Source organism: Callospermophilus lateralis, chromosome 4, assembly GCF_048772815.1.
Source record: "Callospermophilus lateralis isolate mCalLat2 chromosome 4, mCalLat2.hap1, whole genome shotgun sequence".
Classification (NCBI taxonomy): domain Eukaryota; kingdom Metazoa; phylum Chordata; class Mammalia; order Rodentia; family Sciuridae; genus Callospermophilus; species Callospermophilus lateralis.
Window position 1 is genome coordinate 26,233,651 of NC_135308.1, and position 22,890 is coordinate 26,256,540.

The 22,890-nt window shown below is 33.3% G+C and overlaps 1 protein-coding gene across 7 annotated transcripts in view; it reads left to right on the top strand.

Annotated features, from left to right (window-relative positions):
• The window catches only part of Cep44 (centrosomal protein 44), a 35,620-nt gene that overhangs the window by 7,676 nt on the left and 5,054 nt on the right, over positions 1-22,890 (top strand). For 4 of the 7 annotated variants that reach the window (XM_076853670.2, XM_076853673.1, XM_076853672.1 and 1 more), the window contains 7 exons: positions 4,642-4,768; positions 7,708-7,855; positions 9,529-9,675; positions 10,276-10,401; positions 12,239-12,409; positions 13,609-13,815; positions 14,496-14,568. In XM_076853670.2, coding sequence (XP_076709785.1) covers positions 4,680-4,768; positions 7,708-7,855; positions 9,529-9,675; positions 10,276-10,401; positions 12,239-12,409; positions 13,609-13,815; positions 14,496-14,568 — 961 coding nt within the window. In that variant the 5' untranslated portion in view covers positions 4,642-4,679. The remainder of the gene's footprint in view (positions 1-4,641; positions 4,769-7,707; positions 7,856-9,528; positions 9,676-10,275; positions 10,402-12,238; positions 12,410-13,608; positions 13,816-14,495; positions 14,569-22,890) is intronic. The other 3 variants (XR_013091175.1, XM_076853675.1, XM_076853674.1) reach the window with 2 other exon arrangements.

Below are 22,890 nucleotides of genomic sequence, written 5' to 3' on the forward strand. Positions count from 1 at the left end.
CATATAACACATAATTTGACCAGTATTACTCTCTAGTAATTTCCCTACCTTTGTCCCTTCCTCTGATGGTTTGCTTCTACTTTCATGACATTCTTTTTTTTTTTTTTTTTTAATTTCCCCTTTAGCTTTTATATACAAGAGAAAGTATATGATACTTGTCTTTCTGTGTCTGGTTTATTTTGCTTAACACGATGTCCTCCAGTTCTCATTTTCCTGCAAATAAAATAATTAATTTCATTCTTTATTACTGAGTAAAACTCCATTTTGTGTGTGTGTGTGTGTGTGTGTATACATACTTTATTTTCTTTATCCATTCATCTGTTGACAGACATCTAGGTCAGTTTCAATTTGGCTATTGTGAATTGTGCTGTAATAAACATGAGTATGCAGGTATCCCTAAGCATACTGATTTTAATTCTTCTGGGCACAGGTATTACTGTTTCATATTGTTTTGCTTTGTTTTTCTGAGCTTGGGGTTGAATCTAGACCCTCTTACATACAAGGCAAGTCCCCAGCCCTGACTTAAATTATCTTGGATAAATACTGAGGAGCAGTATTGTTGAATCATATGATAGTTCTAGTTTTAGTTTTTTGAGCAATCTCCATACTAATTTCCATAGTAGCTGTACTAATTTACATTCCAGACTATGTAAGAATTCCTTTTCCCCAGCATCCTCACCAGCATTTATTGTTCACATTCTTGATGATTGTTGCCATTTTGACTGTGATGAGATAGAATCTCAGTATAGTTATGATTTGCACTTCCCTGATGGCTAAACATGTTGAACATATTATAATATAATTGTTATATAATTTTTTTTATTTATTCCTTTGAGAAGTGTATGTTAGTTCATTTGTCCATTTATTTAATTTTTTTTAGTCTTTTTTAGTTCTTTATGTTTTTGGATATTAATCATCTTTCAGTAGAATAACTGGCAAAGATTTTCACCCATTGCAGGCTGTGTGTCTTTATGCTGATTTTTCCTTTGTTGTACAGAAGCTTTTTAATTTGATGCCATCCCATTTATTGATTCTTACTTTTATTTCCTGAGCTCTAGGAGTCTTATTTAGGAAGTTGTTTCCTGTACTTCCTATTGAATTATTTCTCTTGTTTTCTTTTCTAACAGTTATAAACCTTCTGGTGTTATACCATTTTGAGTTGACTTTTATGCAGGGCGAGAATATCTTATAAGCTTGTATGCCACCTGTATGTCTCTTTGGTGAATTCTCTATTCAGATCTTTTGCCCAGTTTTTAATTGAGTTGTTGGCTTTATGCTCTTCAATTTGAGTCCTTTGGATATTTTGGAAACAAGTCTTTACCCAATATGTGTTTTGTAACACCATGACCTCTTTTTGTTCTCTTAACAATATCTTCCATAGAACAGAAGTTTTAATTTTAATGAAACTTAGCTTACCAATTTTTGGTTTTATGGATTATAAATTGATATTATCTAAAACTCATTGCTAAACTCAAGGTCATATTAGTTTTCTACTATATTTCCTCTTAAAGTTTTATACTTTTACATTATACATTAAGATCCATGATCCTTCTAAACTAAATTTTGTAAAACATATAAGGTCTGTATAGAGATTCCTTTTGATTCTCTTCATATGTGATATATTTATTTTTCTTTGGATGTTTTTAGAACTACTGCTTTTCTCTTATGAGATACATCACACTGATATATCTTGGCCTGAGTTTTATTTCACTTATGTTGATCACTCAATGACTCTTTCAGTCTAGAAAATAATGACATTTAGGTCTAAGAGGTGTTTTTGTATTATTTCACACCTTCTTCCCTCAGTGTCTCTGATGACTTTCTGGAATTTCCATTCATTAGATGTCAGACCTTTTGGTTTGATCCCCTGGTTTTCTTATACTTTTCCATGTTTGTATCTTTTCATCCTTTGTATAATATATTTATTTTTCAAACTTATCTTCTAATTTTTATTGAAATTTTTATTTTTGCTATTATTTTAAATTGTTTTTGATTTTTAGTTAAATTTCATTATAGTGTAAAAGCAGACATTGTATGATTTCTATTCTTCTAAGTTTGCTACAGTGTTTTATGGTCTATCATGAGTCTACTTTAGTGAATGTTCTATGTGTTCTTATGAGTGTGTACTCTGCAATGTTGGGTGAAGTCGTTTTTAGATATCTGTTATATCCAGTTAATTGATGGTGTCGTAAGTCCTTACTCATCTTCTGTCTGTTAGATCTGGACATTTATTATAGAAGGGTGTCAGAAGTCTCCAGTTAAAATAGTGAATTTATCTGTTTCTCCTCGCAGTTCTCACATATTTTGATGTTCTTTTGTCAGGTGCATATATGTTAAGGATTATTATATTTTCTTGGAGTTTGATTTTATCATTATGTAATGTCCCTCTTTATCACTGATACCTTTTCATATTGTAAAATATGCTATGTCTGAACTTAATATAGTTATTCGCACTTTTTTGATGAGTCTTACCATGTTTTTTTTCTCTATCCATTTGCTTTTAATCTATATGTGTCTCTTTTAAAATGTTCTTCTTACAGAAAGCATATAGTTGGATCTTGTTTATTTTTAATTCACTCTGACAAACTCTGACTCATTTTTAAATTATGATAAACTTTTTCATTCTTTTTTAAGCCTTCTATTCAGTTTTTTAAAATATTTTTTAGTTGTAGTTGGACACAATACATTTATTTTATTTATTCATTTTTATGTGGTGCTGAGGATCAAACCCAGTGCCCTTCATATGCTAAGAGAGCACTACACCATTGAGCCCCAACCCCAACCCCCACCAATTCAGTGTTAATATTCTTTCTAATCTTATTGAGAATATGGATGGCCCCTAGCTTACAATGAAAGGTCCTACTTAAATTTTTCAACTTTATAGTGTGTTTAATGAGAATAATAAATGCATTTTCTTTCTTTTCCTTTTTTTTTTCTTGTTTTCTTTCATTTTCAGTGCTGAGAATTGCACTGAAAATCAAAGTCCTACGACCGTAGACACACTAGGCAAATACTCTATCACTAAGCTATATCCCAGCCTGCATTTTTGACTTATCACTCTTTTCAACTTACAGTAGGTTTATTGGGATGTAACCCCACATCATAAGTCAACTTACAGTAAGTTTATTGGGATGTAACCCCACATCATTTTAAAATTTTCTTTTATTTTCTGCATTAATTCTGTATCTACCACATTTAAAAATTTATTTCATATTGATCTCTGCCTACATGCTGAAGGCTTTCTTCTAATAGTTATTGATCTTTGGGTATATATTCAGTTTTAAACATGAATCTCTACAAAGAGGTGCTTGACTAGGGCCTATGAATGGGATAGTTTTGCTGTAGGTTTATTGTTTGTGATCCTGGCCATTTTAGTAGATATATCCCTCAAATGTCAGCAATGTTAAGATATTTTTCTCTAGGTGTATCTACTTTCTCTAGAGTAGAACTTGCCAGTTTGCTGTCATCAAGGATATGTTTAGCTAATAGCTATCTTGAAGCTGAGGTGTAGGAATAAATTGTACTATTTGATTTTTTTCTTTAATCTTTCTTCCTTCTAGCATTTATTCTATATTTTTGCCTTGCCTGATGTTTCCCAGTTTGGTATCTCTTTGTTTCATTTTCCTCAGAATGTAAATTTATTTTGTTTTTCCAGAAAAAGAGAGAAGTAGTTACCTAGCCAAACAAGTTATTGGAGGTGTAAGACCAGAGGGGATAGGAAAAGTAAACATCTAGGGTTTAGACACACCTTATATGGACTTTCAAATAATTTTTCTTATACTTCATTCTCTTGGCCTTACTTGTGTACCTTTCAGAAGTATCTGGTGCCCCTTATTTGTGAACCTATGTAGTTTCTGTTGTTTCCTAAATTGCTCTTTCTCTGCTCTGCTAGGTTGGCTGTCACTCATCCATTTGCTTTCCATTTTCCATAATTTTGTTGATTATTATTTTATCACATTAAATCTCCTCCAGTTGTCTTTATCCTGGAGGGTATATATAATTTTTAGTTATTTACTTTTATCTTAGTGGTGTTTAGAAAATGGAAATGAAGCTATATTCTTTTAATCTGTCTTATGTAGGTGGACCTTGAACTTATTTATTTATTTATTTATTTAATGGATTTTGTTCATCTATATTTATTTATAAAGAAAGCATCTGATTGGCAACTGTGTGAGGTCAGAGCCTTAAGAATAATGACTATGTCTCTGCCAGATTTCTGTGTCTTCATTTTTTACTGATTGCATCATGTAAATCTTATGTAAGTATCTAAAATAGGCACTGATAGAGGCCATTTTAACTTGCTGTGTCTTTCCAAATTCTACTTTATTGTTCAAAGCAAAAATATTTGGGAGAATGTCATCTGAAATCCGTTGTAAGAACATGAACATAAAGCAAACTTTTTTGCAAGGGAACGATAATGGGTGGTAGGAAAGAAGCTCACTATACATTCTAGAATTTATAGTAGATACAAGTCAGTAAGTACTTGACAAGTAGGAAAGATAATAGCAGAAATAGAGCTGGGATAAAATCAACATAGCAAGTGCCCATGAGAGAGTTGAACAAGGAAGAATAGAGAAATTTCAAAACGTAAACTGACTTAACCACTCTTTCTTGGATTTTTATCTTTATGTGATAAATTAGATTATTTCAAGAGTTGGAGCTGAATCTAATGTTAAATAATGGCAACAGGTGACTTAAAAAGAAGCTTACGGAACCTAGAACAAGTGCTTCGCTTGCTAAATTATCCTGAAGAAGTGGACTGTGTAGGGTAAGTTATAATATCAAACTTATTTGTATTATTTTGCTAATAATTTAGAGGGAATACCTAAATAAAAACAAAGATTTTATCCTATTTAAATTTCCTTTGAAATATTTAAAATATTTGAGAAACGACATTTTAGAAGTTTGTATATAAGTATTGATTAGTGAGAAATTCCAACCCAAGAGAATTAAGATACTATTTATATAAGTGCATTATACACTAGTATAAAGTATTATTTCTCTATAACTTTTAAATTTATAGAAATATGACAAACTGATTTTATTAGTTATAATCTACTACTCATTCAGTTGAATCATATTTCTTATTTTTTAATATATTCAAAATAAGCAGAGAGATTGCTGCTTTTTTTTGTAGAATATAGCAACATACATTCTCCTTTAATTCATCTGTTTTTTTCATAGCACATATTCTTACCTATTATCATTGGTTGATTGATTGATTAAATATTTCTCCCAGTAGAATGGAAGCTGAAGTCTGAGATTTTTGTTTTGTTCATTACAAAAACTCTACATTTAGAATTGTACCTGGCATATATTAGGAGTTGGTTAGTTGATAGACATTTATTGAGTGGAAGAGTATCAAGGGACAAGTCCAGATTAGGTATATATTCAAATAGTGGAATTAAACTAATGACTAAGTAGAATCCTCAAGTAATGGGCTTTACATAGGAGAATGGATATTCTAATTATACACTAGGGAGGACTAATCCCAAGAGAAGGCTGTAAATAAAAAGGATAGTGAGAATAAGGAGAAAGTTTAATTACTATTCCTTTGTAAGAAACAAAGGTATGAAACAGATGTAATCCATAGTTTTAGCAGTCATCTTGGCTTCTGAAAATAAGAAAATCTCAAATATCTAGAATTTGTAAAGACTTAACCAGTTTGAGTACACAGGTTTTTTTCTTATTATTTTTGAGCATCATTTTAAGACATTTTAGGTAGGAATAATTGAAAATATACCAATACTGACCTGTGTTCTTTCTACAGTAGTTTTAGTTAGCTTTTTATTGCTGTGACAAAAATACTTGACAAGAACAACTTAAAGGAGAAAAACTTAATTTTGGCTCATGTTATTATAGCTCAGTGGTGGGCTGAATTCACTGTGCTTGGCGCAAGGCAAAGCAGATGATAGAAGGGTTCAACAGAGGAAAGCTGCTCAGCTCATAGAGGTGTTCAGGAAGCAGAGAGGAAGTGGCTAATGGGCCACAGGGAAGATGCACCCTTCCAGACCATGCCCCCAGTGACTTACCTCCTGCAGCCATGCCCTACCTGCCTGTAATTAACAATCAGTTCATTCAAGCCTGGATGGACTGATTAGGTTACAGCTCTCACAATCATTTCACTTCCAAACATACCTGCATGAACAGGGGAGCTTTTGGAGGATACCTCATATCCATAGCAACAGTGTTTAAACATTTAATTTTTTTTATTGAATCATGAGCATCATTAAGAACAATACTTTTTAGATTGTTCCCAAACATGGTGATATTGGCAGGGTCTATTAAGGGAGGTTGCTTCTTCCACAGAGACTCAGATTGTTTCCTTCTCACAACCACACATATACAAATACACATATAACACTCCCCTACATAATTTGATTCTTTCTACCTTTTCTGTAAAATTTAAAAAATTTTTTCCTACCATGAACTGTTTTTTTGTGTTGATATACTACTGATTTGTATTATCCTTTTTTTCCTTACTGTTTCTAATCTGCTAAGTCCTTAGAAGCTGAATAACCAAAGTCATTGAAGTTAGCATAAGATGTGTTTAATGTAATCTTGGCTGTTTTCTGTTCATAAAGTGAATAAAATGAACAGATTTGCTGTTCAACAGTATTTCTTTCATTTTATTTTTGGACTATATTTCAGATAGAGAAGGTTGCCAGAGCAATTTCCTCTTTGAGTAAAATATTGCTTTACTCAAAAAGAAATACAAAAGAGAAAAATCATGTGCTTTGTTGTGGGAAACTAATAAGGTATAGATTACAACTGAGCAAAAAGTGGAATGTTGTAAACAACTTGCCTAATTATAGCGTATACTCTTTCTAGTCCTTTTTTCCTTATCTGTAACTTATAATTCATAATATTTACTTTTGTAAGTTTGTGTAGAAAACAAATAAGGTAATGTAACAAGTGTTTGCAAAACCACCATGTGTTGTTGACTACTGTGAAGTGTTAGAAAATGAAGTCAATCTGGTAAGACTAAGCTCTGGTAAATCAATAAATACCGCTGCCCCCAACCCACGAAGGCAGCTGAACTTAAGGTCACTGGTGTGAATTCCCAGGTACACTAAATAAAGCATAGATACACACTTTACCTTTAAACAAGCTTCAGGATGGCTTCTCCATTCTCAGCCTCAGGCTCCTCAAATAGGAGAGCAATAAAAAGTCATGCAAGGCTGGCGAGAGAGAGCGAGCACATTCAATAGTGGGCTTTTATTGCAGGGACCCTTATGCTTAGAAAGTTCCATCCAGAAAAGTTCAGAAGGGTCAGGGTTACAAAGGACAGGTGAGTGTAATTTGATCCAAGGGGCCATGGAGCAACATGCCTGTGTCTGAAGACATGCCCTTAACTTCCTGGACCGGGGGCAATGTCCAGGTCATTACAAGATGTTAATGCCTCTCTGCTCCGGGATGGAAGACACAAATCATTCAGAGTGCCTCCCCACAAAATACTATAGCAAATAGACTGTTGGTGCTAAAGAGCTAAAGTAAGTTTTTAAGTAGATGAACCATGAATAACAGTGTTTCATGCTAGAGTGGTTTAGAATGGGAGATAGAATCTGGAGGGTCATGTAAGACCTAATTGTATCATGACTCTAGTTTTAAGTCACAAATTATTTACAAGATTTTTAATTCTACCTTAATCATTGCGCTTTCAGAATTATGCTCATTAAAATCTGTTTCCTTTTTTTCTTCTAACAGTTTGGTAAAGGGAGACACAGCAGCTTCTTTGCCCATCATCAGCTATTCTCTTACTTCATACTCACCTTATGTAACAGAACTTCTGATGGAATCCAACGTAGAGCTGATAGCAAAGAATGACTTGCGCTTTATAGATACTGTCTATAAGGTATTTTGAGTTGATGGTGAAACAATGATATTTTAGAAGTTATTAAATGATTTAAAAAAATAATGTTTTAATAATAATTCCTTAGATGCTGTCACATGTCACTTAATGATGGGGATATTCTGAAAAGTGTGTTGTTTGGTGATTTTGTCATTATGCAAACATCATAGAGTGTACTTACACAAACCTTGATGGTATGTCCTATTACATACCTAAGGTATATGTATAGGCTATTATTCCTAGGCTGTAAAGTTATATAACACATTACTGTACTAAGTGTTGTAGGCAATTGTAATACAAAATAAAGATTTATATATCGAAACATATAAAAGGCATAGTAAAAATATTAGGCAATAGGAATTCTTCAACTCCATTTTGATCTTCTGGGACCACTGTCATACATCATTGACCAAAATGTTCTGCAGTCCTGGATTGTGTATGTAGCATATATAATTGACAAAATATTTCATACTCATTCATGACATTAAAATGCATACCCTATGGAAATCAAAATGCAATTCAAGTTTGCTTTGTGACTGTGAATGTTTCCTACTCTGATAAATTATGGCAACTATAAACATTAGTCACTGACTATCATTTGCCATTTTTCTATCAAATGTTAGTAGAATTTGATACACTGGCAGAACTTAGAGGTAAATGTAATTACATTCAGTAAAAATTTGTAGTTCATAAAATTATGAGTTAATGTAATTGTGCATAAGAACTGAAACTTTGAGGTAATTTGTTCTTTGAGGTCTAAGACCTTGTCTTATATTTATCTAATATCTACATTTCTACTATATGTATATTGAATTTAATTTTAAAAATATTTTTAATCATTTATTTTTTTCTCAAGTATTGTGTTTTTTTAAAACTTTTTTTTTTATGGTGAGGCCTATTTATTAGATCTTACCTTTAAAAAACAATAGAGTTGCGTTTAATGGAATGGGAGCTTTTATATGTATTCTAACCCCAGAAAGCTCCTATAGAAGCGTAAATAGAATTTGTAAGAAATATTAGGATGTCACTTATCTGAACTTTACAACTTTAGAACCACTGGTCTAGTCTGTTCACAAATGAGAAATTGAGATCAAAAAACATATTGACTTGGGGCTGGGGTTGTGGCTCAGTGGTAGAGCACCTGCCTAGCACGTGTGAGGCCCTGGCTTCAATCCTCAGCACCACATATAAATAAAATAAACATATTATGTCTAACAACTAAAAAATAAATATTTTTAAAAAACATATTGACTTGTCTAAAAGTGTAATAGAATTATAAACAAATGGAACTATGATTTTCTGACATCTAGTATGGTAACATGGTATTTTAATGAACTAAGGAGATTTTCTAGTACCTACGAAGATTTTTGAACTAGCCACCTGGTTGGTTGGTTGGTTGGTTTTGCTGTAATGGGGATTGAACCCAGGGATTCTAGGCAATACTAGGGCAAGGGTTCTGCCACTGAGCTACATTCCCCAGCCCTCTAGCTGTCTGTTTTCTACATGGATGCCTCTCATGACTCACACTAGCTCTATAAATTTCTGTAATAGCATTCATTAATGACTTAGTCTTTCTTGTCCTCTTGAAGATAGCTATCTCCTGACCTAGTAGCCATTTATCATTTTGGATTAAAGAAGAAAATGGTTCCATTACAGAATCTTTTTCCTCTTTTCAGCTTCTTCGTGATCAATTTAATTATAAACCAATTTTGACAAAAAAGCAATTTATTCAATGTGGGTTCGCAGAATGGAAAATCCAAATTACTTGTGATATTTTGAATTGTGTGATGAAGAAGCACAAGGAATTAAGTAGTCTTACCAAGGTAATTCTGTGAATAGATTTGGATGCTAACTTATGCTAAATGACCCAACATTTTAATGTATAAAATTAAGCCCCTATATAGCCAGTTGTTGCATAATACAGTTATTACATTATTCACAGATTTGGGTAATCTTATAAAGCTTCATGTTTACTTTAAATACTAGTCACTTATTTTTATACACCTGTAACTTGGAACTGCTAGTCCTAAACCAACAGTTCAAAGATAGTGCATTTTCATCACTTCTTAGTTTTTAAAAGACATGTAGTTTCTAGAGTCTCATTATTTTTAGATATATTTATATATGAATATTTATATGATAGTGAAATTAAGTATACATTATTCTTTCACAGAAAATTTGTAATCAATGCCTTTTTTTTTCCCCTGGTACTGAACATTGAATCTAGGGGCCCTTTACCACTGAGCTATATTCCCAGATATTTTATTAAGACAGGTCTCACTAATTTGCTTAGGTTCTTGCTAAGTTGATGAGGTTGGCCTCAACTTTCAATCCTCCTGCTCTCAGTCTCCCAAGTCACTGCGATGAAAAATATGTGCCTCTATGCCCAGCTGTAATTATGTCTAATATCATTTTGTTTCTAGACTCCATCACAACAAAGAAAGAAAAGCATTGCTGGTAAGTCAGAACCTTGTTCAAGCAATGAGAAAGCACTTTTAGAACCTGTCAGCATTGATGTCACGACTGGCAGGTTTCTGACTTCAGGAAAGGTATGAAAATATGAAAAAAAAACATGTCATATAATTTAATAAAGAGTTATCTGTATGGTGAATATGACATACATGATTCATTTCTCTGCCTGGCTCTGGTGAACCTTTTGAGTCAAATACTACAATGTAGGGATGTTTATTTCATATACCAAATATTGTTTGGGAAACGTTTCTGAAGTTTTAAGAAGAGAATAGCAATGTAAAATCAAATAAGCCTTATGTTTCTGTTTTCAAATTCTGCTTCATTTCCCAGATAAAATACTGGCAATTTAAAGTTACATTATGCAGTTATCTACATCTACTCTTCATTATATGTATCTGTTCTTCCTAAAATGGGAATATATGAAGAGCCCACCATTAATTATAGTGGAGGTTATGATGATAAATTTACATACATTGATGATTTTACAATTAAGAGTATTGATTATATAATGATTGATAATCTCCTAATTTGGAATTGGATTTTGGTTGTTTTAAACGTAGGTGTTTTTAATATTTTCTCTGTTTTGATATCAGTTTTTGACTACTTTTAGCACCTATGCCTAAGTGTATCCAGTATATTTAGAAGTATAGTTTTTCTATCTCCAAGAGATATTTAAACCAAAGTATTATTTTTTAATTATATATGTGCTTTCAGCTGTCTTCTATCTGGCAAAAACTTTCTGAGATTGAAGGCTAGTATGCCAGATGAATAGGTTCTTATGCTATGTCAGTAAAGGAATTCTAAGAGGCGTGTATTCTGAATAACTGCCCGTAGTTCTCATCCATACACATCTCTAAGTCTTCTAACTCTTGTTAGTTTTTTATGATTTTCTTACTGTTAAATGATTTATATCATATATCCTTCCCCAACTAGAACATTAGTAAACAGGGATTTATACCACTTTTTTTTTTTTACCTTCACTGTGCTTTAGCACAGTATTGGGCATATTTAATAAGTACTTATTACTTTGATATTAAATATGATTTGATATAATTAAATGTATTTTTCAATTTATTTCAATGTGTAGGTTGAAGGGTAATCTAAATTATCCTAACAGAAAAATGTAAAATTTCAATACACTAGACTTGTTTTTTATTGTCTTAGTTTTCTTCATTATCTATCAAAATTTAATGATTTATGTCAGATCTTCAGTCTGACATAATTAATAATTAATCATCAGAAATTTGAATAAATATTAAAATTCTAAGATTTAGAAAAGTTAGAATCTTAAGTACATTTGTTTGTTTATGGGCAAAATATGAATCTGTATTAAAGCAAATTATCTCCTTCACAGCACTTTATGCAGAATGCTATTCATGATTTTGTCACATATGTTAAGTTTGTCTAGTGCATATGCAAACTGTGGAAAGTAAGTAGGCAAAAGAGCCCTATATAAATGCATTGTTGGACCTAGTTCTTCTTGTCAGGTCTTTTAAAATACCATTTTATATTATGGAATACTTTAAACATTTATAAAAGTACCCATTACCTCATTTCAAAAATCTACCAATTTTTTGCTAATCTAGTTTCACCTTTATTGCAGTAACTCTTCCTGACATTTTCAAACAAATCTAAAGATCGTTAAATAAATATTTCAATTTTTTTCTAAAATAGAAATGTTTTAAAATAGAATCCTTTTAAAAATATGAACCACAGTTTTATGATCACACATAAAATATTGTAAGAATAATATTTTATAGTATTTTGATACATTATATTATATATGGCGATTTAAGATTTTTTAAATCTTGAAAGGAAGATCAGGTATTCTTTTTGCAAAATGACCATGTGTTGTTTGAAATAACTATGGGAGTACAACCATTAAAGTATTTCTTACATATTTTTCTTATGCAGAAGAAAGCTGTGGTGATTCGTCACCTGTATAATGAAGATAATGTTGACATTCCTGAAGCTACAACAAGTTCAGTAGCAGATACTGATGAAGCATTTGATATGTTGAGCTTAAAGCCTTCTGAAATAAACATTCCTGAAGAAAATGTGCCTGAAATCAAGGATGAGCAAAAAGTAAGAATGTTAGACTTCTTTATCAAATGCCAGTATTTCTTTTGATAACCTTGACTGTTTCAGTATTTAAACTTTGCCATATTTCTAGCCTTTTGAATTATTAATGATGGCATATTACTCATGTTATCATTATGTAGTAATGAGTCATACTAAATATAATTAAACTGATATTATTTGTTGTTGTGTTTAGGACTTTGGACAAATGTTCTGAGTAATGCAAAAAATAAGAAGACATGGTGTCAGGGGTGGAAGGGGAGAATGAAGTTCATTGGATTGGACAAAGGGGAATAAAGGGAATAGAGTGGGGATGGGACTAGGAAAGACAGTAGAATAAATGAGACATAAGTTTCCTATGTTCATATATGAATACATGACTAGTGTAATTCCATATCTGGTGTAGCCACAAGAATGGGAATTTATACTCCATGTATGTATAGTATGTCAAATTATACTCTACTGTCATGTATATCTAAAAAGAACAAATAAAAAAATTTAAAAAATTTATAGTCTAGTGAGATAAAATATAACACTTTGTACAGTGGAGTTTGCCTACTACTTGTTTTCCTATATTGGTGATTGGAAAAGCTTGGCACTTCATTGTCTTTTCATTTTCCTCTCTGGATCCATGCTATTTTTTTTTTTCTATTAGATTACCATTTCTATTAGCCTTTATTGCCGTGGACCCTGTTATGTATATGATCTCTACTGCTTTTGCTAAAATATCTGTTTCTTTTCTTCATCTATGTCATACGATTTCTGTACATCTTAATATATAATTGGCATTTATAAAAAATACCAGATAGCCATTTGACTTATTCCCTGTTATACGGCACAGTGAATAATCTCAATGCACTTAATGTCATTTTTGGTCATTTCCTCTTAGTTTTGTTTGTTAAAAGAAATTGTTAGTAGAAATTTTACTGTACCATTTGTATTATTTAAGGGCATTATGTAGATTCACTCACAGGAACCATGTTAATAGTTATTGTTGCTCTATTTTTTTTAGATGGGAATGGAGACGTGAGATCTCATATTTGAGATGAACTAACTTAAGTGTTCAAGTAGTCTCCTTCCAGTGATAGTTCTTTTGACTCTTGCTGTACTGCCTCTCCTAACTATTGGAATAACATGGTGAAAATGGGAATACATTGACTTTAAAGGAATTTCAACTTATAAATTAATCTTTTTAATCATTTTAGGATGTAAAAGTTAACCTCGAGATTACTGCACTACAGACCATACTTGCTGAATGCCAAGAAAAGCTTAATAAGTTGCCTTCCATAGAGAAAAGGTTAGACTGTTTGGAAGAAGCAATGAAAGGAAAAGTGATGGTAGATGAAACGACCTGGACTAATCTTCTGAGTCGTGTCACTCTTCTTGAAACAGAATTGCTTTTGTCCAAAAAGGTATTTTTCCTTAGTATGTCTAGAATATCTCAGATATAATAAAGCATTTTTTATTAGGTGTGTTTTCTGTTGGAAATTTAAATATGAGAGTATTTAGGTAATGAGAAAATGTTTACTTAGAATGAAGTCCTGTCTAAATATAGCCTGTTTTATCTGTGGCTATTATTTTTCTCTTTATCAAGTAGGATAATCTGGAAAACCTGTAAATTGAGCTCTAAGTTGTTAAAAATACTTAAATTACTTAAAATGAGGTAAGAATATGTTTGATTTTGTTTATAAAAAGTTTGAAATTAATCTCTTAATAGTACAATATTTGAAGAAGATGAAAAATCAACTCTTTTTTTACTTAATAACTTCTACTGTGAATTTCATAGAAATAACAACTGAACTTACCATTGTTGTATTGGAACTGAGAAATTTGTTTCTATTATTTAGAATTCAATTCTGTTTTGTTTTTTCTTCATAGAAAATAAAGTTGGTAGATTCAAGAAGCTTAAATTTGCTTCTACATTTGAAAGATACTTCTAATGCCTACAAATACTTAGATATTGCTTTGAAAATAAAATAATTTAAATTATTTAACATTGTTCTCTTAATATTTTATACATGGCAGTAAGAATATAAAATGAAAACATTTTTCTTTTCATTTTATTCTAAATTTTTATAACTATACTTTGCAGAATGAATATATAGACTTAAATGTAGTGAGTGAAGAATGTGCTTCTGGTAGTGATGTAGATCTTCAGACTCTTGGTAAGTCCCTAAATAGTATTATTATTGGTGGTATAACAAGGGATTTTCAGAAAAATAATTTTCATAGGTACTTGGTAATTTTAGTATTCTCAAGCCTTGTTTTTTAAAGAAAACACAAAGCTTCCAGAAGAAAATAATGAACCTAAAAACTACTGAAACTAAGGATTGCTTGAGAAGCCAGTTTACATATCTCATGTAACATCTCATGTAACATAGTTGGGTGAATAAATTCCAGTGTACATAGTTGCAAACCTTAGAGACATCTTGTTCTTTTTGTCACTCTAGATTAACAAAATAGACCTTTAGCATTTTTAATTTTTAAACTTTTGTAGCATTCTTGAATGCAAATAATATATGTAAAAGAAGAAAACATTTGTCAATAATCTGTAAAGTATTGAAAACTTTGCATTTGAATAGTTCACTGATAGCAGCAAAAGAAGAAAGATCTAAAATTAGTGACAGCAGTGACAGATCTTTCCCATGTCTCTTGCCTTCACAAAGATATTATCAGGGTAACTGAGCTGCATGGAGCAGCTTGGATAAAGATTTGTGTTTTTCAGCAACAGCTTTTTTTTTTGCTCTTTTTAAAATGTTTAAAAATGTGTTTTAATTAGTTTTACATCGCATCAACAACAGTTTTATTCTTTTGATTCTTCCATTGTTCTTGAAAGACATGTTTTTATTTTATGTCTATGATTAAATTGTATTTGTAGGAGAAATACTTTGTACAATTGAGAATTCATTGTGCAGTTAAATTTTAGTATATGTAAAGTTTGTTATATAGTATATAGTTTAGTATATAGTATAAAGTTTGGTATATAGTATAATCTTTAGCTATTATGTATATAATAATAACAACAGTACATTACAGTGGTAACTGTGTGCCTGGCACGATTCTACCTATTAACTGATTTAATTCTCAAAATAACTACCCAAGATAAATACTATTATTATTGATATTTTATAGATTAAGAAACTGAGGTACAGTGAGATTGAGTAACCAAGGGTCACACAGTTATCAAATGACAAATTTGAATGCATGCAATCATTTCTTTTCTCTTAACCACTATTTAATTAGTACACGTGCCAATTTCTTTTTCTTTTTTTTAATTGCTTTTATTTTTTAAATACATGACAGTGGAATGCATCACACTTCTTATTACACATACAGAACACAATTTTTCATATCTGTTTGTATATAAAGTATGTTCACACCAATTCATGTCTTCATACATGTACTTTGGATAATTATGTCCATCACATTCCACCATCAATGCTAACCCCCTGCCCCCTGCCTTCCCCTCCCACCTCTCTGCCCTATCTAGAGTTCGTCTATTCCTCCCATGCTCTCTTTCCCTACCCCACTATGAGTCAGTCACCTTATATCAGAGAAGACATTCGCCATTTGTTTTTTGGGATTGGCTAACTTCACTTAGCATTATCTTCTCCAACACTATCCATTTACCTGCAAATGCCATGATTTTATTCTCTTTTTTTGCTGAGTAATATTTCATTGTGTATATATGCCACATTTTTTAATCCATTCATCTACTGAAGGGCATTTAGGTTGGTTGTACAGTTCAGCTATTGTGAATTGTGCTGCTATAAACATTGATGTGGCTGTATCCCTGTAGAATACTGTTTTTAAGTCCTTTGGTTATAGACCCAGGAGAGGGATAGCTGGGTCAAATGGTGGTTCTATTTCAAGTTTTCCAAGGAATCTCCATACTGCTTTCCATATTGGCTGCACTAATTTGCAGTCCCACCAGCAATGTATGAGTGTGCCTTTTTCCCCACATCCTCGCCAACACTTATTTATTTTTTTTTTAAAGAGAGAGTTAGAGAGAGAGGGAGAAGGAGAGACAGACAGAGAGAGAGAGAGAATTTTAATATTTATTTTTTAGTTTTTGGCGGACACAACATCTTTGTATGTGGTTCTGAGGATCCAACCCGGGCCGCATGCATGCCAGGCGAGCGCGCTACCGCTTGAGCCACATCCCCAGCCCTCGCCAACACTTATTGTTGTTTGTCTTGATAATAGCTGCCATTCTGACTGGAGTGAGATGATTTCTTAAAGTAGCTTTGATTTGCATTTCTCTAATTGCTAGCGATGATGAACATTCTTTTTATATATTTATTTATTGATTGGATATCCTCTTCTGAGAAGTGTCTGTTCATGTCATTAGCCCATTTATTGATTGGGTTATTTGTTTTTATGGTGTTTAGCTTTTTGAATTCTTTATATACCCTAGAGATTAGTGCTCTGTCTGATGTGTGAGGAGTAAAAATTTGCTCCCAGGATGTAGACTCTCTATTTATCTCACAGATTGTTTCTTTTGCTGAGAAGAAACATTTTAGTTTGAGTCCATCCCATTTATTGATTCTTGCTTTTAATTCTTGCACTATAGGAGTCTTAGTAAGGAAGTTGGGGCCTACTCCCACATGATGAAGATTAGGACCTACTTTTTCTTCTGTTAGACGGAGAGTCTCTGGTATAATCCCTACGTCCTTGATCCACTTTGAATTGAGTTTTGTACATGGTGAGAGATAGAGGTTTAATTTCATTTTGTTGCATATGGAGTTCCAATTTTCCCAGCACCAGTTGTTGAAGAGGCTATCTTTTCTCCCACGCATGTTTTTGGCGCCTTTGTCCAATATAAGATAATTGTAATTTTGTGGGTTAGTCTCTCTGTCCTCTATTCTGTACCATTGGTCTACCAGTCTGTTTTGGTGCCAATACCATGTTGTTTTTGTTACTATTGCTTTGTAGTATAGTTTAAGGTCTGGTATAGTGATGCCACCTGCTTCACTCTTCCTGCTTAGGATTCCTTTAGCTATTCTGGGTCTCTTATTTTTCCAGATGAATTTTACGATTGCTTTTTCTATTTCTCTGAGGAATGCCATTGGGATTTTGATCGGAAACGCCTTAAATCTGTATAGTACTTTTGGTAGTATGGTCATTTTGATAATATTAATTCTGCCTATCTAAGAGCAAGGTAGATCTTTCCATCTTCTAAGGTTTCTTTGATTTCTCTCTTTAGGGTTCTGTAGTTTTCATTGTATAGATCTTTCACCTCTTTCATTAAGTTGATTCTCAAGTTTTGTTTTGTTTTGTTTTTGAGGCTATTGTAAATGGGGTAGTTTTTCTCATATCCCTCTCAGAGGATTTGTCACTGATATACAGAAATGCCTTTGATTTATGGATGTTGATTTTATAACCTTCTACTTTGCTGAATTCATTTACTAGTTCTAGAAGTTTTCTGGTGGAGCTTTTTGGGTCTTCTAGGTATCGAATCATATTGTCAGCAAATAGTACTAGTTTAAGTTTTTCTTTTCCTATACATATCCTTTTAATTTCTTTCGTCTATCTAATTGCTCTGGCCAATGTTTCAAGGACTATGTTAAATAGGAGTGGTGAAAGAGAGCATCCCTGTCTTGTTCCAGTTTTTAGAGGGAATGCTTTCAATTTTTCTCCATTTAGAATGATGTTGGCCAGGGGCTTAGTTTAGACAGCCTTTACAATGTTGAGATATGTTCCTGTTATTCCTAGTTTTTCTAGTGTTTTGAACATGAAGAGGTGCTATATTTTGTCAAATGCTTTTTCTGCATCTATTGAGATGATCATATGATTCTTATCTTTGAGAATATGAATTACATTTATTGATTTCCTTGTGTTGAACCAACCTTGCATCCCTGGGATGAATCCCACTTGATCATGGTGCACGATATTTTTGTTATGTTTTTGTATTCGATTTGCCAGAATTTTATTGAGAATTTTTGCATCTATATTCATTATAGATATTGGTCTAAAGTTTTCTTTCTTTGATGTGTCTTTGCCTGGTTTTGGAATAAGGGTGATATAGACCTCATAGAATGAGTTTGGAAGTCTTACCTCTTTTTCTATTCCCTGTAATAAATTGAAGAGTTTAAAGAAGTATTAGTACTTCTTTAAAGGTCTTGTAGAACTCGGCTGTGTATCCATCTACTCTTGGGCTTTTCTTGGTTGGTAGACTTTTGATGGCATCTGCTATTTTATTACTTGATATTGGTCTGTTTAAATTGTGTACATCTTCCTGATTCAATCTGGGCAAATCATATGACTTAAGAAATTTGTCGATGCCTTTAATATCTTCTGTTTTGTTGGAATATAAGTTTTCAAAATAATTTTTAATTACCCTGTGTATTTCTATAGTGTTTGTTGTGATATTACCTTTTTCATCATGTATGCTGGTAATTTGAGTTCTCTCTCTCTCCTTCTCTTTGTTAGCATAGCTAAGGGTCTGTCAATTTTATTTTTTTTTTCAAAGAACCAACTTTTTGTTTTGTCAAGTTTTCAGTTGTTTCTTTTGTTTCGATTTCATTGATTTCAGCTCTAATTTTAATTATTTCTTGCCTTCTACTGCTTTTGATCTGTTTTTCTTTTTCTAGGGCTTTGAGATGTAAAGTAGGTTCATTTATTTGTTGACTTTTTCTTCTTTTAAGGAATGAACTCCATGCAATGAACGTTCGTCTTAGAACTGCTTTTATGGTGTCCCAGAGATTTCAATATGTTGTGCCTATGTTCTCATTTACCTTTAAGAATTTTTTAATCTCCTTTTTGATGTCTTTTGCAATGCATTGTTCATTCAGTAGCATATTGTTTAGTGTCCAGGTGTTGGCGTAATCTCCTTTTTGATGTCTTTTGCAATGCATTGTTCATTCAGTAGCATATTGTTTAGTGTCCAGGTGTTGGAGTAATTTCTATTTTTTATTTCATCATTGATTTCCAATTTCATTCCATTATGATCTGATAAAATGCTTGGTGGTATATCTACTTTTTTTGTATTTGCTAAGAGTTTCTTTGTGGCATAATATATTGTCTGTTTTAGAGAAGGATCCATGTGCTGCTGAGAAGAAAGTATATCTGCTTGATGCAGGTTGAAGTATTTTGTATATGTCAGTTAAGTCTTAAGTTACTGATTGTATTACTGAGTTCTATAGTTTCTTTATTCAACTTTTGTTTGGAAGATCTATCCAGTGGTGAGAGAGGTGTGTTAAAGATTATTGTGTTGTGATCAATTTGACTCTTGAACTTGAGAAGAATTTGTTTCATGAATATAGCTGCACCATTGTTTGGGGCATATATATTTGTGATTGTTATGTCTTGTTGGTGTATGATTCCCTTGAGCAGTATATAATGTCCATCTTTATCCCTTTTGATTAACTTTGGCTTCAAGTCCACTTTATTTCATATGAGTATGGAAACCCCTGCTTGCTTCCGTAGTCCATGTGAGTGGTGTGATTTTTCCCAACCTTTCACCTTCAGTCTGTGTATGTCTTTTCCTATCAGATGAGTCTCCTGGAGGCAGCATATTGTTGGGTCTTTTTTTTTTTTTTTTAAATCCAATCTGCTAGCCTATGTTTTTTGATTGGTGAGTTTAAGCATTAACATTCAGTGTTACTATTGAGACATGGTTTGTATTACCAGCCATATTTGTTTATTTTTGTTATTTAACTTGACTTGATTTTCTTCTTTGATTAGTTTTTCCTTTAGGCTACTACCTCCCTCTGCTGATTTTCATTGTTGTTTTTTGTTTCCTCTACATGGAATATTTTTCTAATGATGTTTTGTAGTGTTGGTTTTCTAGCTATAAATTCTTTTAATTTTTGTTTAACATGGAAGGTTTTTTCATCTTCAAATCTAAAGCTTAATTTTGCTGGATACAAGATTCTTGGTTGGCACCCGTTTTCTTTCAGAGCTTGATATATGTTGTTCCAGGGTCTTCTAGATTTCAGGGTCTGTGTTGAAAAATCTGCTGTTACCTTAATTGGTTTTCCCTATATGTAACCTGATTCCTTTCTCTTATGGCTTTTAAAATTCTCTCCTTATTCTATATATTGGGCATTTTCATTATAATGTGCCTCGGTGTGGATCTGTTGTGATTTTGTACATTTGGAGTCCTGTAGATTTTTTGAATTTGGATTTCCAATTCATGTTTGGAAAGTTTTCTGATATTATTTCATTGAATATAGATTGTTCATTCCTTTGGTTTGGACCTCTATGCCTTCCTCTATCGCAATAACTCTTAAATTTGGTCTTTTTATGCTATCTCATATTTCTTGAATGTTCTGCTCTTGGTTTCTTACCATTATCACTATGTGGTCTATGCTCTTTTCAAGATTATATATTTGTCTGATTTCCTGTCTTCCGAGTGGTCTGCTCTGTTGGTGATGCTTTCATTTGAGCTTTTAATTTGGTTTATTATTTCTTTCATTTCAAGGATTTCTGTTTGGTTTTTTTTTTAGAACCTCTGTCTCCCTGTTGAGGTGATCTTTTGCATCCCGTATTTGTTTATGTATCTCCTTGTTGAAGTGATATTTTACTGCCTATATTAGCTCTCTTATATTTTCCTTGAGTTCACAGAACATTTTAACCATGTACATCCTAAACTCCTTCTATGTCATTTCTTCTGCTGTGAGTACCATTGATTCTATTGAAGTGGTGTCTTCATTTGTTTGGGACACTTTCTTCCCTTGTCTTTTCATGTTTCTCATGTGTTTTCCTTTTCAGCTCTGTGGGTCTAGATTCTTATTGTGTTTATCCTATAGGTTTGTAGTGCTCTTGTAGGGTTCCAAGACCTCTCCTTTGTGGGGAAGGACAATGTTAACAGATCCCAATATCAACAGTATACCACCTATGAACAATTTGTTGTTATTAAGACGTTTACAGTTTAGTCTCGCTGTATAGAAATGTTGGATTCAATTATTATCTAAAATATAACCAGTAGTTTTGTAAAAAGGTTTACAGCTTCTGATGGTGGACAATAAACTGGGGGTCAGGTGTATGACTGTATGCTGAGGAGGTAGGATGTGAGGATATAGAGTTAAAATATCTTAGGAATTGTGAAGGAGAAATCTAGTGAAGAGAGTTAGTAGCAAGAGAAAAAACAGGAAGTAATTTAGGGTAGACAAATATGTGGGATGACAATAGAGTATATAAAACACACATGTATTTAGAAAAATACAGATGTTAAAACACTAAAATTTGGAAGGGGAAAGAATAAAAGGGAAAAGAAAAAAAGGGCATATACAACACCTCTATATTATATTATTCAGATGACTCAGTCCTCAAAGTCCTATTTTATGCAAAGTTCTTGGTTTCACATATGTTGGGGATGTGAGGGCTGGAGGATAGAGAGGTAGAAAAGAAAAAACAAACAAACAACTCGAAGGAAGAAACTAGGGTTGTAGCTAGCTTTAGAGATCTGCATCTTTCCTGCTTCTCTCCTCATACCGTAGGTGGGGAAGACTGTTGTAACCTGGTGTCTCTGCCCTCTGGATGGTGGAGGTAACCAGGGTGGGAAGACTAGTCCTGGCACAGGGCAACTGGATGTGGGGAGTGGTATCCTCTAGTCCCTGCAGAAAGACTGCACCTCACGGGTCTCTTTCTGGGACTGCTTGTATGACTTGAGCGCCTGGTACTATCTCCCTCTCTTGCCTGGAGATTTCCCAGTTCCTGGTCTCTTGTTAGGCTCCAGACTTTAGCCCTGTCTCCCTCTCCCCTAGCAGTTCTCAACTGAGGAAACTCTGACCCTGGGGACTCCTGTGGGCGGCTCCCTGATTGCACTGCACACCTGTGTTAGGCAGCTACTGTGTTGGGTTACTGCCACTGGGGAAGGGGGAAGGTTGGAAACCTGGTACCTGGCCATTCGATATCTGATCTGGGAACTGCTCCCAGCTAATTTGGCGAGAATGTTGAGTCAAGATGGCAGTGGTGTGGTTTCAGTGATGGGGTGTCTGGTGACGTGGGGGGAGCCTGGGGAGCAGGGCGATGGTGTTGAGCTGAGGGTAGGTAGCAGCCGAGTGACTTATGTGGGAGTTGCGTGATGTCTTGGCCATCTGCAGATGTGTTGATAGGTGATTCTGCTAAGGCTCTCGTCAAGTCTTGAGTGGGCTGGAACTTCAGGCTTTGGGTCCTGCTCCAAGACCAGGTGTCCTATTCCAGCGCTGACGCCCGGAGACCCTTGTGGGTTCACAATGCTGGGGATTTCTGTGGAGAGCAGCTGAATAGGGGTCCTCTAACACTCTCAGAGATGGAGTATTCCGACTAGGTGAGATCTGCCGGCACGTCAGTGCAGGGCACGGGGCAGCTCACTCCCTTCCCGCCACCATGTTTTTCTGGAGAAAAAACATGCCAATTTCATCATCACAGAGAACTATTTTAGTGATTAAGTTATTAAATATAATTATCTGACATATTATTTTAGGTGCTAAATTCATTATAGACTGCAATTTTCAGATTTGGTAAAAATATTGATTTTTTTCGTTTATTCATGCATTCAT